General features: G+C 49.8%; 1 protein-coding gene across 6 annotated transcripts in view; it reads right to left on the reverse strand.

Moving 5' to 3' along the window:
* Nucleotides 1-18,835, reverse strand: part of LOC114847951 (neuronal PAS domain-containing protein 3) — a 153,755-nt gene that overhangs the window by 51,742 nt on the left and 83,178 nt on the right. For all 6 annotated transcript variants that reach the window (XM_055505465.1, XM_055505462.1, XM_029137953.3 and 3 more), the window contains one exon: nt 16,089-16,171. In XM_055505465.1, the coding sequence (XP_055361440.1) occupies nt 16,089-16,171 (83 nt within the window). The remainder of the gene's footprint in view (nt 1-16,088; nt 16,172-18,835) is intronic.

Below are 18,835 nucleotides of genomic sequence, written 5' to 3' on the forward strand. Positions count from 1 at the left end.
GCTACTACTACCTTTACTACTACTGTACTACTACTACTGCTACTACTAACCGCTACTACTACTACTGTTACTACTAACCGCTACTACTACCGCTACTACTACTACTACCGCTACTGCTACTACCACTACTGCTACTTCTACTACTACTGTTACTACTACCACTACTACTGCTACTACTACCGCTACTACTACTACTACTACTACTACTACACTACCGTTCAAAGGTAGGTCCCAGAAAATTTTGTGTTTTTCATTAAAAGTCACACTTTTATTTACCAGCATGAGTTGTGAAATGAATGGAAAATATAGTCTCATTGAAAAGGTTAACAATAATGATTTGTATTTTAAATAATATTTTTTGTAATCCTCAAACTTTGCTCTCGTCAAAGAATCCTCCATTTGCAGCAATCACAGCATTGCAGGCCTTTGGCATCTGGATGTTAATTTGTTGAGGTCATCTGGTAATCTGGACCTCTGACACAGTGATCAGATACTTGTACCATTACTACACTGCAGTGACAGTTGCTGGAAATGGGACGCTACTACTACTACTACTAGTACTACTACTATTACTACCACTACTACTACCACCACTACCGCTACTACTACTACTACTACTACTGGTACTACTACTACTACTACCACTACTGTTATTACTACTACTACCGCTACTACTACCACCACTACTGCTACTACTACTACTACTGGTACTACTACTACTACCACTACTGCTACTACTACTACTACTGGTACTACTACTATTACTACCACTACTACTACCACCACTACCGCTACTACTACTACTACTACTACTGGTACTACTACTACTACTACCACTACTGTTACTACTACTACTACCGCTACTACTACCACCACTACTGCTACTACTACTACTACTACTACTACTACTGGTACTACTACTACTACCACTACTGCTACTACTACTACTACTGGTACTACTACTGGTACTACTACTACTACCACTACTGCTACTACTACTACTACTGGTACTACTACTATTACTACCACTACTACTACCACCACTACCGCTACTACTACTACTACTACTGGTAATACTACTACTACTACTACTACCGCTACTACCACCACCACTACTACTACTACTACTACTACTACTACTACTACTACTACTACTACTACCGCTACTACTACCATCACTACTGCTACTACTACTACCGCTACTACTACCACCACTACTGCTACTACTACTACTACCGCTACTGCTACTACTACTACCACCGCTACTACTACCATCACTACTACTACTACCGCTACTACTACCATCACTACTACTACTACCGCTACTACTACAACTACTACCGCTACTACTACAACTACTACTACTACCACTACCACCGCTACTACTACCACCACTACTGCTACTACTACTACTACTGGTACTACTACTACTACCACTACTGCTATTACTACTACTACTGGTACTACTACTATTACTACCACTACTACTACCACCACTACCGCCACTACTACTACTACTACTACTGGTAATACTACTACTACTACTACTACTACCGATACTACCACCACTACTACTACTACTACTACTACCGCTACTACTACTACTACTACCACCGCTACTACTACCATCACTACTGTTACTACTACAACTACTACTACTACTACTACTACTACTACTACTACTACTACCGCTACTACTACCACCACTACCGCTACTACTACTACTACTACTACTGGTAATACTACTACTACTACTACTACTACTACTACTACCGCTACTACCACCACTACTACTACTACTACTACTACTACTACTACTACCGCTACTACTACCACCACTGCTGCTACTACTACTACTACTACTACCGCTACTACTACTACTACTACTACTACTACTACTACTACTACTACTACTACTACCGCTACTACTACCACCACTGCTGCTACTACTACTACTACTACCGCTACTACTACCACCACTGCTGCTACTACTACCGCTACTACTACTACTACGGCTACTACTACTACTACTACCGCTACTACTACTACTACTACCACCGCTACTACTACCATCACTACTGTTACTACTACAACTACTACCGCTACTACTACAACTACTACCGCTACTACTACCACTACTACTGCTACTACTACTACCACTACTACCGCTACTACTACTACTACCGCTACTACTACTACCGCTACTACTACTACTACTACTACCACTACTACTACCACCGCTACTACTACCACCACTACCGCTACTACTACTACTACTACTACTACTGGTACTACTACTATTACTACCACTACTACTACCACACATGGGCCCTATGTTTTAGTAACAGTACTGACCATTTCCTCCAATGCTGCCTGGTTGGTGGAGTTAGTTAGAGGGCAAAGCTGATAATCTAAAGGTTGTGAATTTGAATCTAGCTGTGTGATGAAATTGTTTGTTTTGACGATAACGTATCAGTATTCAGTCAAAATCACAATAATTTCATTTTTAATAATGAAAAACATGCGCTATTGAATTAGTGTGATTCCGCTCAGATGAGGAGGCAAAGTGTGTAAACCTGTCAGAGTGAGAGCTCTGCACTTGGTTCTGGGAAGTGGTTGGAGTCAAATAGACATCTTGCAGTATTTCCCGTTTGTAAGCGAGTTTCAGCAGTGAGAAGGAGAAACGGCAGCAGCTCACGCTAACATTATACTGCATGAAGCTCCGTGAATAAACAAAGCTTTCTTTTATAAAAATAAAAAAGTTATTTTGGACCCTTCTTCTCTCTTTCTGCTTTGTTAAACCTTTCTTTTCGTTTCCGATGGACGGATTTATGCTTCGTTGACCGCGAGGACGTTGCTGCTTTAACTGTTGACATCTGACTCAGAAGCAAATCTACAGGATCCAGATAGACAGAACCATGCAGCAAATGGGACGAGGGGTCTAATTGGACCTTTTGTCTTATTGGTAATTCCTTTGTAGATATAAATACTGGAAACCTCATATATTACTGATAATAATTTTAGTTATTATTAACAAAGCTGGTCTCTGTGGGGCCCTCAAAGCTTGTGGGCCCTTGGAATTGTCTTCACCCCCTCAACAGCGCCGCTGACTAATACTACTACTACCACTACTACTACTACTACTAATTACTGGATAGTATTTTCCCTATGAATCTCTGTTTGATTTGATTATGATTTAAAATATCACAGTCACAACAGAAACATAGAAGTCAAATACGCCCTGACGCTGCTGCTGAAGCGATTGTGTGACGTGCAGCAGGAAGCAGGAAGGAGACGCAGCGTGGACGACGAGGAGAGTGGCTTCAGAGTGAGACGTCTAACCCTCCATCAGCACACGCTTAACATGCAGGACACACACAGCCAAATGTTAGGCCACACACCGTAAAATACAGCATTAACAACACACACACACACACAAACTAACACACACACACACACACACACACACACACACACACACACACACACACACACACACACACACACACAAACGTCTAAATCTGCGCGTTCAGACAGTAAGAGAAAGAATTGCCATTGATTAGTGAGCGGCGCTGAATGGCTCGCTCCCACCTGCAGATTACTGCATCGATCGGCCTCACACACACACGCGAGGCATCTTTTAACCATTCAGAGCGGGTGGTGTAAATGTTACTGTGCGGCTCTCAGCCTCATAATGACAAATGGAAAAGCAGGCTGTGTGTGTCTGTGTGTGTGTCAGAGAGCGAGAAAACAAATGAATTGTAAAAAGGACAATAATGGAGGAGAGGGAGATTCACCGAAAAACAATAAATAAAGAAATCAGCCAACAGAAAGAGACGGAGGGAGGCTGATTAGGAACAGAACAATGTATGAAAGCAAGTGATAATAAAAGCAACAAAGAGCGAGTGAGGAAGTGGACGACTGACGCGGCTGTGCAATAAAAACAGTGACCTGCCGTTTTACAGCCACCAGGTCTCCACGACTCGGTCTTATTTGTGTTTGTAAAGTGGCCCTTTGGTTCGGTCCGCTCCATCCAGCAGCTGTCAGTGGTCGGAGGAGTCCAGCAACACAAGTGTGCTGAAGAGCAGCATCAAGAAACAGGTTGGCAAAGGTCAACACACACACACACACACACACACACACACACACACACACACACACACACACACACACACACACACACACACACACACACACACACACACACACACACACACACACACACTCTTTACGATCATTGCCAAGTGCAAAAGGTCAACTTCATGCTGATTGGTGATAGAACTATCAAATGAGTCAATCAATAACCAGGAGGAGGTGGAGGAGCTGGAGGGAGCCTAATCTGAGATGGTACCACAATAGGAGAGAGAGAGGAGAGAAGGTGGAGAGAGGGAGGTGATGGGGATGGAGGAAAGAGGGGAAAACAGAAGTGAGGGGTGAGATAGACTGAGGAGAGAGAGAGATGGAACATACGAAGAGGAAGGGCCAGAAAGGTCAACATGTCAATACAGGAGAGAGAGAGGGAGAGAGAGAGAGAGAGGAAGAGCTGGGGGAAGAGGAGGGTTCAGAAAGGTCAACACATGTCAATACTGGAAAGAGAGATCAGTATGTAACAGAGAGAGAGACGCTAACGCAGCCTCACTTCAACTAACACGGTGAACGTCTCCGTCTGCTGTGGTGACATGAGGAGGATGGACAGAGGCGCTCAAACCTCCTGCCACCTGTCAGAGGCTTTATTACTGAGGGTTTAATGTTAAGGTACCGAGTAAGAGAACGGTAGAGCGAGGTGGAGACAGAGCAGGAGAGAGAGGCAACAGCATCACTGTGATATGGGAGACACTCAGTGCTGCTCTTTTTTAATCAAAAGGTACAATCGACAAGTGGACGAGTGACAAACACACACACACACACACACACACACACACACACACACACACACACACACACACACACACACACACACACACACACACACACAGTCCAGCAGTAATAATTCCACTCTTCCAGTTATTGCTCAGAGCTCAATATCACTTTAATTCCCTGAAGCAGTGTTGGAGGTCCTGCTCCCTGAGCCCAGCACTGGCCACAGTCCTCCCCCCATCTCTCTCTCTCTCTCCCCCGCCCGTCTCTCTGCCTGTCTCCCTGTCTGTCTCTCTGCCTGTCAGTTGTGCATTACAAATATTAAAGCTTTTTCCGTAGACAGAGTAGATTCCCTCCAGACCCCTGATGGAGCAGCTACAGATGTTTAACCTGAAGACATGAAACCTGTCCAGTCTGCAGCAGAAGTAGAGTCCACTATCTGGACCCATGCACAGACCCACCAATAAAACAAGGGACTTCATTAAGATGATTTTCATGTTCATGTTTCATGAGCGGTTAGCTTTAGTAAGTGTCTTGTGGCTCTGTGTCGCCATGGAGATGAGATGTGGTGACACACACACCACACTGGACTGGAACCTCTGCTTCTTGAGTCTGTCACACACAGTAGCAGAGAGAAACACCTGGAGCTCGCAGCATCTAGAGTCCTCAGGGATTATGAGACTAGTAAAGCAGATTATCACATGAGACTGAAGGAGATTCACCTGAAACTTGTGTGATCACAGCAGAGCAGAGAATAACACTGGACACTGACATGGCCACAGGAAGGAGCTGGTTCAGGATGCACTCAGTGGCCACTTTATTAGGTACAACCAGGAGGGTGGGATTCTGGGTAATGTCAGTACCAGGTTTCATCAGAGGAGAAACTGTAGATGTGTAGTCATCACTCAGACAATGTCAAGAGCAGCAGATGTGTCAATCAAACAAGAGGTCTTGCAACACCTTCATTCGCCACTAGGGGGTGTCTGGCAACAGGCGACATCTTGCTGCTGCACGTACACGTAACAGTCATAAGTTCTGCACTTAGACTCACACAAACACAACTATTCATCAAATACAAGGAAACGAAACAACAAAGACGCACACGATGGCTCCTCACTCTAATCACCAGCTCCCTCCTTTGCCTTAATGTCTCACTTCCTGATTAACTTAATGATAGAAGATACACTGATAACATCTTCAATATTAGCATGAGAAAATGTAATTACAATGCTCATTTAATCAATTATCCCTGCAGTTATGGTGCAAACATTACCGTTCAGCCGTGTATTTGTTAATTTGTGGTGGTGGAAGTGATTTTTATCGCAGGGGGGGAGCTCGGATTGGAGCGGGAGGAAGCGAAAGGACGTCGCTGCAACTGGGATTCATCACTCGCAGAAAACATGCAGGCGATGGCTGTGTTACCATCTAATGCAGCGGGGCGTTAATCCTCGTTCTCCTGAGAGAAAAGTGCGACAGAGGAAGACGGGAAAAAGATTTGAGTTCTTTAAACACAGGTCGAAGCGTCATCCACAGCGTCTAACCTCAAGGTGGGACGACACGACAGCGCTCCGTTCATCAGGTAAAGAGCTGTCGAGGCACGTGTGGATTTCTTGATGCTATTGCTCGTGTTTCTTAGCATGACATTAAGGTGTGTTCTTTCGGCTTGTGATCATCTGGTGTGTTGAGCATTCAGGTCCCAGGAACTTGTTCCCACGTTGTTCTAATTCTGATTTCAAATAAACCCTGGCAATGTTTTTCAAATGAGAAGGCTGCTATAGAGACATCCCACCACGGCTCAGAGAAGGAGGGCCAGAGCAGGGCGAGCGAGCACAGCGAAGAGAGGGAGAGAGAGAGAGGTCGGACGGCATTTGTCTTCATTTGGCGTGACTGGCTTCATGCGTTATTATTAGCGGCTGTCGGGAGAGAGAGGGAGAGAAGGAAATGAAGTGAGAGGGTTTGTGGGAAAAGTGAGAGAACAACAATGGGGAGTGATGGGAGGGTGGAAGAGGAGGCAGCCACCGAAACACACACTCTGTGCTGGAGGCGTCCAGGACACGACACCTCCTTCAAATATTTGTCCTGCTCAGAGAGCTGGGGGAAGATCAACAACCTCCAGGAGCACCTCGCTTTTCCCCTGCCCCTCTGGGTTGGGTGGAGGTGCAGGAGGTGCAGGAGTGACCATAAGGAGATGCAGGAAATGCAGGAGGTGCAGGAGGCGAAGGAGCGACCAGCAGGAGGTGCAGGAGTGACCGTAAGGAGGTGCAGGAGGCGCAGGAGCGACCAGCAGGAGATGCAGGAGCGACCAGCAGGAGGTGTAAGAGGTGCAGGAGGTGCAGGAGCGGCCAACAGGAGGTGCAGGAGGCACTGGAGCAACCAGCAGGAGGCGCGGGAGCGACCAGCAGGAGATGCAGGAGCGACCAGCAGGACGAGGAGGAGCAGGAGTGACCGTAAGGAGGTGCAGGACGCGCAGGAGCGACCAGCAGGAGGTGCAAGAGATAAAGGAGTCACAGGAGGTGCAGGACGCGCAGGAGGTGCATGAGGTGCAGGAGGTGCAGGAGCGACCAGCAGGAGATGCAGGAGCGACCAGCAGGAGGTGCAAGAGGTGCAGGAGGTGCAGGAGCGGCCAACAGGAGGTGCAGTAGGTACTGGAGCAACCAGCAGGAGGTGCAGGTGGCGCTGGAGCGACCAGCAGGAGATGCAGGAGCGACCAGCAGGAGATGCAGGAGGCGCAAGAGCGACCAGCAGAAGGTGCAGTAGGTGCAGGAGGTGCTGGAGTGACCAGCAGGAGATGCAAGAGGTACAGGAGCAACTAGCGGGAGATGCAGGAGACACAGAAGGTGCAGTAGACTCAGGAGGTGCAGTAGGTGCAGGCGTGACCAGCAGGAGGTGCAGGAGGTGCTGGAGCGACCAGCAGGAGGTGCAAGAGGTGCAGGAGGGGCCAACAGGAGGTGCAGGAGGCGCTGTAGCAACCAGCAGGAGGTGCAGGAGGCGGAGGAGCGACTAGCAGGAGATGCAGGAGCGACCAGCAGGAGGTGCAGGAGCGACTAGCAGGAGATGCAAGAGGTACAGGAGCAACCAGCGGGAGATGCAGGAGACACAGAAAGTGCAGTAGACGCAGGAGGTGCAGTAGGTGCAGGTGTGACCAGCAGGAGGTGCAGGAGGTGCTGGAGCGACCAGCAGGAGGTGCAAGAGGTGCAGGAGGGGCCAACAGGAGGTGCAGGAGGCGCTGTAGCAACCAGCAGGAGGTGCAGGAGGCGGAGGAGCGACTAGCAGGAGATGCAGGAGCGACCAGCAGGAGGTGCAGGAGCGACTAGCAGGAGATGCAAGAGGTACAGGAGCAACCAGCGGGAGATGCAGGAGACACAGAAGGTGCAGTAGACGCAGGAGGTGCAGTAGGTGCAGTAGGTGCAGGTGTGACCAGCAGGAGGTGCAGGAGGTGCTGGAGCGACCAGCAGGAGGTGCATGAGGTGTAGGAGTGACCAGCAGGAGGCACAGCAGCATCCAGCAGGAGGTGCAGGAGGCACAGCAGCAACCAGCAGGAGGTGCTGGAGTGACCAGCAGGAGGTGCAGGAGGAACAGCAGCAACCAGCAGGAGGTGCTGGAGTGAACAGCAGGAGCGACTAGCAGGAGGTGCAGGAGGTGCTGGAGTGAACAGCAGAAGCGACTAGCAGGAGGTGCAGGAGGTGCTGGAGTGACCAGCAAGAGGTCAGGAGGTGCATGAGGTGCTGGAGCGACCAGCAGGAGATGCAGGAGCGACCAGCAGAAGGTCCAGGAGGTGCTGGAGCAACCAGCAGGAGGTGCAAGAGTTGCAGGAGGTGCTGGAGCGACCAGCAGGAGGTGCAGGAGGCACAGAAGCATCCAGCAGGAGGTGCAGGAGGCACAACAGCAACCAGCAGGAGGTGCAGGAGGCACAGCAGCAACCAGCAGGAGGTGCAGAAGGTGCTGGAGCGACTAGCTGGAGCAACTAGCAGGAGGTGCAGGAGGCACAGAAGCATCCAGCAGGAGGTGCAGGAGGCACAGCAGCAACCAGCAGGAGATGCAGGAGGCACAGCAGCAACCAGTAGGAGGTGCAGGAGGTGCTGGAGCGACCAGCAGGAGCGACTAGCAGGAGGTGCAGGAGGTGCTGGAGTGACCAGCAGGAGATGCAGGAGACACAGGAGGTGCAGGCTTGACCAGCAGGAGGTGCAGGAGGTGCTGGAGCGACCAGCAGGAGGTGCAAGAGGTGCAGGAGGTGCAGGAGCGGCCAGCAGGAGGTGCAAGAGCTGCAGGAGGTGCAGGAGCGGCCAACAGGAGGTGCAGGAGGCGCTGTAGCAACCAGCAGGAGGTGCAGGAGGCGGAGGAGCGACTAGCAGGAGGTACAGGAGGTGCTGGAGCGACCAGCGGGAGCGACTACAAGGAGGAGCAGGAGGTGCTGGAGCGACCAGCAAGAGGTGCACGAGGTGCAGGAGCGACCAGCAGGAGGTGCAGGAGGTGCTGGAGTGACCATCAGGAGGTGCATGAGGTGCAGAAGCGACCAGCAGGAGCTGCAGGAGGTGCTGGAGCGACCAGCAGGAGCGACTACCAGGAGGTGCAGGAGGTTCAGGAGGTGCTGAAGCGACCAGCAGGAGGTGCAGGAGGTGCAGGAGGTGCAGGAGCGACCATTAGGAGGTGCAGGAGGTGCTGGAGCGACCAGCAGGAGGCCTGGCTTTCTCTCCTTCTTGACCTTTCCTCATTTCCACTTCACCGAATGAGCTTCGACTGACGTCCAGACGTCTCTGTGCTCCAGATATTAACACGTAAACCAGCAGCAAAAACAACAGCTCCGTCTGTTTCCTCCCCTTTAATGATTCCTCTGCAGATAAAATGCCCCCAGATTGAAAATGATTTTCTTCTTTCTCATTAAAATGATCTTTTGCTCTCGTTCCCTCATTTCATCCCTTCAGCTTTCTATTATTTCTGTCCATTCGACTCCCATCCAATCAAATAAATCCTCCCTTCTTCCTCCTGCTGCTCTGATGTTATTTCCATTCGTCCGGCTCAAGTTTTTGTTCTAAAACACACGGCTTACAAATATAAAACCATGTCCACGCCCGTGTGCGGGTGCACATACACACACCCAATCAAACATGTGTAACTCCAAAATAAGACACGCGCAGGTAGAACAGCTGCGCGAGCGCCGCTGCAGCCTCTCTAACCAGCTGACCGGGTGCTGAGGCACGTACTGGAGTGGAAAATCAACGCCTCCAGCAGCAGCCGAGGCGGCGGAGCGAGAGGTGATGTTTGACACGCCGCTAATGCTCACACTAAGAATCTAAGAGTCCTGCTTTACAGCAGGGACCAGCCGTCTGCGGGCTCTGCAGTAAACCCCACCCGTCTGGTGAGCCACGCAGCTCAAAACAAACACGCCTTATCTGATCTGATGGTTTTATACTTTCTGATTAAAGAATGTTATTTGGACAAAATCAGACCAAAGTCAAACCAGAACCAGAAACCTCAACTCAATACACACACACACACACACACACACACACACACACACACACACACACACACACACACACACACACACACACAGTATTAGACAGACAAAATGACAGAGAACAGCGAGAAGCAGGAGTGAATGAGGTGAAGGAGGCGAGAGCCAGGATCACGGAGGCGTTTCCCGTTTGATTCGAGCAGATTTCTCTGTTGGATTGTAGTGATTATGGAGGGTGACAGAGCCAGGTGACGGAGACACGCCAGCCATCACACGCTAATAAATGACAGCAACACACACTCACAGTCGTCCTGTTAATGTGAACATCCAACCTGGGAGGTGATGTAACGTGATGCAACACAAACACTCATCACACACAGACCGCATCCTCCTAATGAACCTGGAAGGTTGGACGTCAACATGTGTAACAGCATCACACTCACCCCCTCAGAACCACAGCTACACAACAGCGCCGGACCAGTTCGGACAGAAAGAGGAGGAAAGAAAGAAAGCAGGAAATGAAAGCATCTCCAAGAGAAAATCCGCTGTCGTGTGTGTGTGACAGTAAAACCATTAATCCACATGCTCACAACCCTATAATGAAATTATTCTACACAATCCGCTTTGACTGTGCATCTGTGCGAGAGCAGCTTCATTTGCAGGGGGGGAGGATTCACTGCATCCTGCATGTGCAGAGCAACACAAACACGTCGGCGTGGGAACACATCAATAAATAAGCAGCTCAACAAAGCGACAGAAGGACTCCGATAGAATCTGATCGCTTTTTCATTGTCGCCGTTTGTTCAATTGTCACTTTGACTTTCTAGTGATCCTCAGTTTCCTTTAATCGCTCGCTCACTCGCTCGCTCGCCCTCTCTCTCACAGAGGACATGAAGGGAGCTCAATCCTCCTCTGAGGCTCCACTCGCATTAAACAGACGTGTGTAGGAACGAACGTCGCTGCCTCTTGTCTTTTAGCTCCGCTTTGGGCTCCACCAGCTCCGGAAACAAACCTCTGCTCTCAGCTTCTGCACCTCCTTTTCAGGTCACTGAGGGTTCATTCTCATTTGTTGGTGTTGTGTGTTTGTGCATGTTGTCCATTAAAGTAGCATCAAGTCTGAAAATCAGCAAAACAGCAAATAGACTAAAGCTGTAATTGCTCAACCAGCTCAGACACGGCTCTGGTTTGGTTTCCACCAAATCATGTGACAGAACTCTGCCTTCCTCACCCATCTCTCACCCCTCTTCCCCTTCATTTCCTCACCTCTCCTCACCCATCCCCTTTCTGTCCTATCTGTTTCCTTCTCCCTCAGTCTGTTGAAATTCAGTCCGTCTCTCAAGGTTGTTAACGCTCTCTCTCTCTCTCTCTCTCTCTCTCTCTCTCTCTCTCTCTCTCTCTCACATCGGCCAGGGACGGGGTCAAAGTTCACAGAGATCCGCCTGCCTCCACGGTCCTCCCTCTGGACTTCTTGATTGACAGCAATCAGGACTAACCTCCCCTTCCTCCCTCCCCTTCCTCCCTCTGCACCTGTCAAGACAAAGTGGCCCACTGTGTGTGTGTGTGTGTGTGTGTGTGTGTGTGTGTGTGTGTGTGTGTGTGTGTGTGTGTGTGTGTGTGTGTGTGTGTGTGTGGACCATTTCCTCTGTCATTTTTAATTATCCAAATGATATTCAGCTTCAGACACCCCCACACCTCAAAATTCCCATAATCCCTGAGTCCACCCTCCCACCAGACGCTGTCAGGAGGGCACCCGGCGCTACCATTAGCATAAGCGCGTGTTTGTCTAAGGAGCCGTCCCGCCTATAAAATCAAACAATTAGAGATGCAGACAAGCCGCGGCCTATTGACTGCATGAGTAATAAGTCCTGCACTCGTCTGTCTTCCTCCGTTTCACCTTGGTTTTTCCCTCTCTCGCTCTCTGGACGCTTCATTTATTGGTTCCGCCCTCTCCTACCCCGCTCTTCCTCCACTCGTGGCTCTGCAGTAATTCCCCCCGATAACGAACCTGCCGGACCTCACAGGAAGTCATCAAGGAGGAGTTGTGGCTAATCTGGATGCGAGGCTCGGCGCTCACCGCCGTGACCTTTACTCTCTGTGCCGCCGGGTCACGTCGAGGCCCCTGGAGTCATCACCGCATGCAGAGCGCCTGAAGCCCACGCTCGGCGCGTGCACGGCGGCGTGCTCGCTTTTAAATATGCAGAGCTTAAAAATTCATCTCAGAGCCTGAAGTTCAGACGGAGGGTGAGATCCCACGTCCAGCACACACTGACAGTCTGAGAAGCTAAATGAACGTGTTTTCATTCTCTGACCTCAGACACTCAGCATGAAATGGAACGTCTTGGTTCTCATTATTCCACCTGATGATCCGTTCATGGAACTGTCTGGCCGGGTTCTACTGCGTCCTGACAGCAGCGCGTCTGTCCTGGTGTCCTCACCTCTCTAGTTTTTACCCACGCTGACAGTCGCTGCCTGTCGTTTTGATGGGAAACGTGTCACGCCTGCGCTGCGCCGCGTCGCTGTCGTCTTCAATTTGCCCCCATCGCTATGACAACACGTAGGCGCCCTGCATCTGTTCATGCGCTGCAGCGGAGCGATCGGTTAAAGTCTCAGAAAGGGTCAGTTATTTTCCTTCATCCACAGGAACAGGAAACAGGAAGTCAAACCCATCATGGAGTTTTAACAGGTGAGATGTACATCAAGGCCGCTCCCATCCTCTTTGTTTCTAATGTTCACAGCACAGCCCCAACACACACGCACACGCATGCACACAGGTACACGCACGCACACACACACAAACTCACACATGCATGCACACACACACAGACTCACATACGCAAGCACACACACACACACAAACTCACACACGCACACATGCACACACACACACACACACACACACACACACACACACACACACACACACACACACACACACACACACACACACACACACTGTTTAATTAGTGTCCATCTGTCTGTCGCCTCTTCATCTTCAAACACCACATGGTGTCTTTAAATACACCAACATCATGTGTTAAGGCTTCACTTTCACTTCCTCAGCAGTCAGTAACTTCCTGCCCTGCTCACATAAAGGATCCGTCCACTCACTTTGGGTTTCAGTACCAGAGCTCTGATAACAATGCTTCACTAACACGTTACTGGTCGGGTACAGATTCTAACCGGGCTCCAGTTGAATGATTTTAACCCTGCATTTACTCGTAATGACTGATCAGAGCGTCTAACGGCACACGACCTCGTTCTGACATCACACGCGGTGACAGGAAGGTCGCAGGCGCGCTAACACGCTGCCATGTTAGACGCTGGCTTGTATCTAACAGTCAGATAAAGGGTTAGATCAGTAGATCCACAATGTTCCTTTCCATCAGTAAAAAGCTCCAGGCGTCGATATTGACTGTGGAGAGTCGGAGCTTCTCCCGCTCTGATCTTCATGGATGACTAACAAAGTTCATAGCGATACTCGCTTCACACATGGATCCACCCGGACCCGACGGGAACACGCACGCAGCGCTCCATCCTGGATAATGACTGCCTCCTCCCTCTCTCTTCATTAGGCGTTATCAACCTCTCTGGCCTAATCTCTCTGAAATTAGTGTCTGGTCTGCACCACCTAAGTGACTGGCTGGCATTCATTAGCACTGCGTTTTAGCCAAATCAATCACGCCGCGCCCGGTCCGCCACGCTTTCTTAAAATGTCATCCTCAAACTTCTCACAATCAATTAAGTGGGAGATTAATGAGGCCAATTTGCCTCCAACACGTCGGCTTCCTTATCCGCTGAGAAGGCCACGTGCACACACACACATGCACACAATGGTGCAGACGCACTGGGAATAACACATGCATGAACAGGACCTGTAGCAGGAGCTCTGAGGGCTTCGAGCGCAACGAGTCCAACCATGCTTCAGCAGACGGATGCTCACGTCTGTGTAGTGTGTGAAGTTACACAGACGCAGCAGGTGAACACGTATGAAGACGTGGACGCATCATCTCTGGACCTGCAGATGTACGGTAGAGCCGGACGTACAGTATTCACAGCCATCGTGTCAGTGAGACGGCTTCTACTTAGTTCCTGAAAAGCTGGTGAAACAGCAAAGTGCTGACACACACGCACACACGCACGCACGCACACACACACACACACACACACACACACACACACACACACACACACACACACACACACACACACACACCCTTCTTCCAGGTGAGGGAGGCCCACATTGTTCCTGTCACTTGCAATCTCACAGCTGCTTCAATCTGCCTCAGGATCTGCCTCATATGGTTGTCATAGCAACTCTCCGGGGATTATAACAGGGCATTATGGGATGTGTGGCGTCTCCAGCTGCAGGATCAGAACACTGTTAACACTGACACACTCGACACGGCGGAGATGCTCGGTGCAGCGTGAGCGTATGCGCGGGGCCACGGCTGCTCCCGCTTGTTCCCGCCTCGTGTTAACACTCACACATGACAACGTGATGTGCAGAGCGGCGGAAGAGGGGAGCCGGTTGTCACGGCGACACGACAGCGCTGCGCTACGGCTGTCTGTAGGATTAAAGTGGGACAAATGAAGAGCAAATGCAACAACAACTCATGATAGATACGGTGCAGTGAAGCGTTGGAGCATGAGAACAGCGCCCTCTACCTGCCATCCTGACCGGCGTACGCGCCCCATGTCAGATCGGACCGGAACCCGACTCTGCACGCAGAACCCTGAGTCCACGCTTCTGAGACAAAGTTCTCATTGAAACACTGACGACTCTTGAATATATTTATTTGTTTGATAAAAAGGCATCCAGAGCAGCGACTTGGCGTCAGACAGATTATAACAACAACCAGGTTCCAAGGATAAAGGACACCAACACTTCAGGTGGTTTACAAAAGGATGTGAACGAACACGCGCTCACGGACGCACACACAGATTAGCAGCCTCTATCAGCTGTATCGCGTCCGCCTGGTTGTGATGTTAAAAGCTCAGCCTTTGGGCTGTACGCTGCGCAGATAAGGAGTGGAGCATGTTAGGGATTAAACGTCTGCACACACACACCCCAGGGAGCGAGCGGCGATAACCCAGCCATTATCATACTTTCATAATCCCATTTAATAATTCAGCTTTGCCACAGCAGCAGCTGGATCTCGAGGAATAATTGAAGTTGTCCGTGGTGAAAAATCTGAGGTTGAATTATAACGTAGGGCACATTAGGAAGAATCACAATCAGAATAGATAGAACGGTAGAATGTGCAGTGTGACAAATGTTTGACAGGATGTGGACTTTAGACTAAACCAGTCCAGGAATGAAGGGATTAGGAATGAACAGAGGATTAATAACCATTTATTAGCACCACGCTGCTGTAGTTTGTCTACGGCTTAAAATCACTCTTGTGGATGTTAAAACAATTTTCCTGTAGCTTCAGCGAGTTTATTTAGAATCTCTCCCACTGTCGTTCTAGTTGTAACCTCTGATGCCTCACTCACATCTGGCCAGCTGTTTGAACCCCAGGATGCGGGTACCTGAATACTACGTCCACAAGCTGCTGCATGTGGTGCACATACTGATTGCTCTGAAACGCACTTGGATCAGTTCAGAGGTGCAGAGCAGGCATCAGAAGCAACAGAGGTTGACAAATGTAAATGTGTTCACAGGCTAAGCCCACCAGGAGGGAGGTGGAGACTTATGTGTCAAGGCATGACTGAATCGTGAGCTTGTGTCCAGTGTTGTGTTCAGGAACAGTCAGAGACCTTGAACAGTTCCTACCTGTAAAATGTGGCTGCCCAGGTGAGGCTCGAAGATCTCCGAGGCTACGACGGTGGGACTCCTCCTCCGCTGGGTACCGATAGCTAAAAACACACACACACACACACACACACACACACACACACACACACACACACACACACACACACACACACACACACACACACACACACACACACACAAGGAGAGAGAAAGCACAGGACAGGACAGGAGAAGACCGGTGAGACTCGGACACATTGATACAAGCAAAGCTACACGCACACACAAACACAGACACCCACGTGTATACAGCCTAGCGTGACGGACACACATGGCACAGGACAAGAGGAACCAGTGAGGTCAGCTCTGCAGAACAGCGTAGAACAGTGCAGCGGGTTAGCACCGGCAGCTCCGCACGGCTAGCGTCAGGAGCTAACAATGCTAACAGCCGCCAATCACGATGTCGCTAGAAGCAGAGAAACGGCGTCTGGGGAGGAAGCGTTTCTCATTTCATACAGTGTTTCAGTTTACAGTTCAGTTGGAGCAATGCACTTCAATGTGTGATGTAATATTAGCAAAAGTGTCATAGTTTAGACCCTTTAACAGGCGACATCATCAAAAAGACCAACCAAGCAGGTTGAAAGGGTCAGAGGAGGAGCACGGGTCCACGGCTGCACTGCGTGGGTCTCGTTCCCGGCTTTTACTTGACCTTAAAAAGCAGCTCGATTACATCATCACTGAAACGATCTACACACATGCACACAAACATGGCACAGGATCCTCGAGGCTGATTCTAAAGCAGCACGTGTTGAACAATGATGTCGCAGCAGCACCAACACCAACGAGGCCTGAGCCTCTGTCTCTTTAATTATTCTCATCCTTCTTTCCATCGCTGCTCATCTCTGGAGAGCAAGCGAGGAAAAGAGAATTAGTTTATAGCTTTCTAAATTTTACCCCGAAGGCAAAAAGAAAAAACAAACCAGAGAGAGAGAGAGGTGTGAAAATCTGCCCCCAGGTTAAACTGTCTGTCTCTGTCCCAAAAGAAAACAGAGACAGGAGCAGGAGGAAGACCATAATTAGACACTGGCCATTTACCAGCAAACAATAATAGCAGAGCATCTCCAGGTCGCTGGTCCTATTCTGAGCCCACAGCCTGAGCTCCACTGTCCTGCACCAGGAGAGACGGCGCTGCTGCAGCTTTCAGTCTTATTCAAATGTGCAATCTCAGCTGAATGGACCGTTTTCCCTGTACCTTCATTAAATCCCCAGAAGCTGAAGTGACAGTGACGAGCCTGGCAGTGAGACAGCTCAGAGGTGAGACAGGCGGGCAGGGGGCATCACAGCTCACTCACAGAGATTTTTGTGCCCTGAGGTAATTTTCTCCTTTATACACAGCCTCCGTCCTCGTTTCCCTGCAGACCTCATTACACCGAGTTTAAACACACCAATTCACACTCAGACTCATCCCTGCTGTCTTTTTTGGAGGGGGTGTAGCTGAATTAAGCTCAATTAATGATGTAATGAAATGCCCTCATGAGCAGGACTCTTTAAAAAGAGAGAGAAAAGACAAAAGGAGAGGAGGAGGAGGAGACGGGAGACTGCAGTCACATCGAAGGAGGAGGAATCACAACAAAAAGAGTTGAGACGGAGGGTGAGGAAGAGGAGAAGAGGTCAGAGTGGGTCAGTGAGGAAGATCAACACAGGAGAGTCAACCTGGGAGCGCTCAGGCCCTGCAGCCACGCTCAGAGCGTTTAGCTGCTCAGGGTCTCCACAACACGGACCATACGGCTGGAAGCTGAAAGCCCATTCACGCATCAGAGCCCATCCATCAACCCCCACGGACGCTGGGACGGAGGCTGAGACACGAGGCCGCAGTCCTGCGCGGGGCTGGAGGTGAACTGGCGGAGCTGCGAGTCGGACGCTGGCGTCAGGAGTCCCCGGCCGTTTACAAAGTCAGCGGCAAAGGAGACATTTGTTTTCATTAGAATCTTTTAAAGGTGTCTGTCAGCCTCTTTAACATTTCATGAGCGATTCTGCTTAATAATCCATGTTCCCTCCTCTTTCCATCATCAAACTTTAAGCGTGGGACTCGCACTCTGTAACGAGCGCTCCATTCAACACTCAGTCACATCTACAGTCAGCTCACAGGTAAACATGACTGTGGCCTGAACCTGGTTCAAACATAGCATCAGGTCTGTTCCTCTAGGCTGAAGAAGACTTACTTCATCCACTCTAAACCAGACAAAACCATTAAAAAGACACAGGAACAGACTGTGGCGACTTTCAGCTGGACCCAGTTCAGTCCACAGGAAGACGTCCATGTGCTGGCCAATCGGAGTAGAGTGGGCACACACACACACACACACACACACACACACACACACACACACACACACACACACACACACACACATATCATCTCTGTGTATAATCATCTCTGATGTCTTTCCACTTGGCTGAGTGCCAGCTGGTCGCTGTTGTCAAGGACAAGGGAGGACAAAGAGAGAGAGAGAAAACGGAGTGACAGCATGAAGAAAGAAAAATGGAGAGACAGCAAGAGGACGTTGGGACAGATGACGAAAGTGAGACAGACGTAGACGCTTTATTCTCACCCAGTCGATAATGATGTGGTCACAACAAAGGTTTGATCCTGCAGGAGTCTGTGTAACTGTCTGTGGTAGCTCATAGTTAGCGATGTGAACAGAACATCATGGTGCGGCGTCCCTAATAAAAGGACCAGCACTACAACAGGGGAGCGTGGGAAGCTG

The sequence above is a fragment of the Betta splendens genome, chromosome 22 (assembly GCF_900634795.4).
Source record: "Betta splendens chromosome 22, fBetSpl5.4, whole genome shotgun sequence".
Classification (NCBI taxonomy): domain Eukaryota; kingdom Metazoa; phylum Chordata; class Actinopteri; order Anabantiformes; family Osphronemidae; genus Betta; species Betta splendens.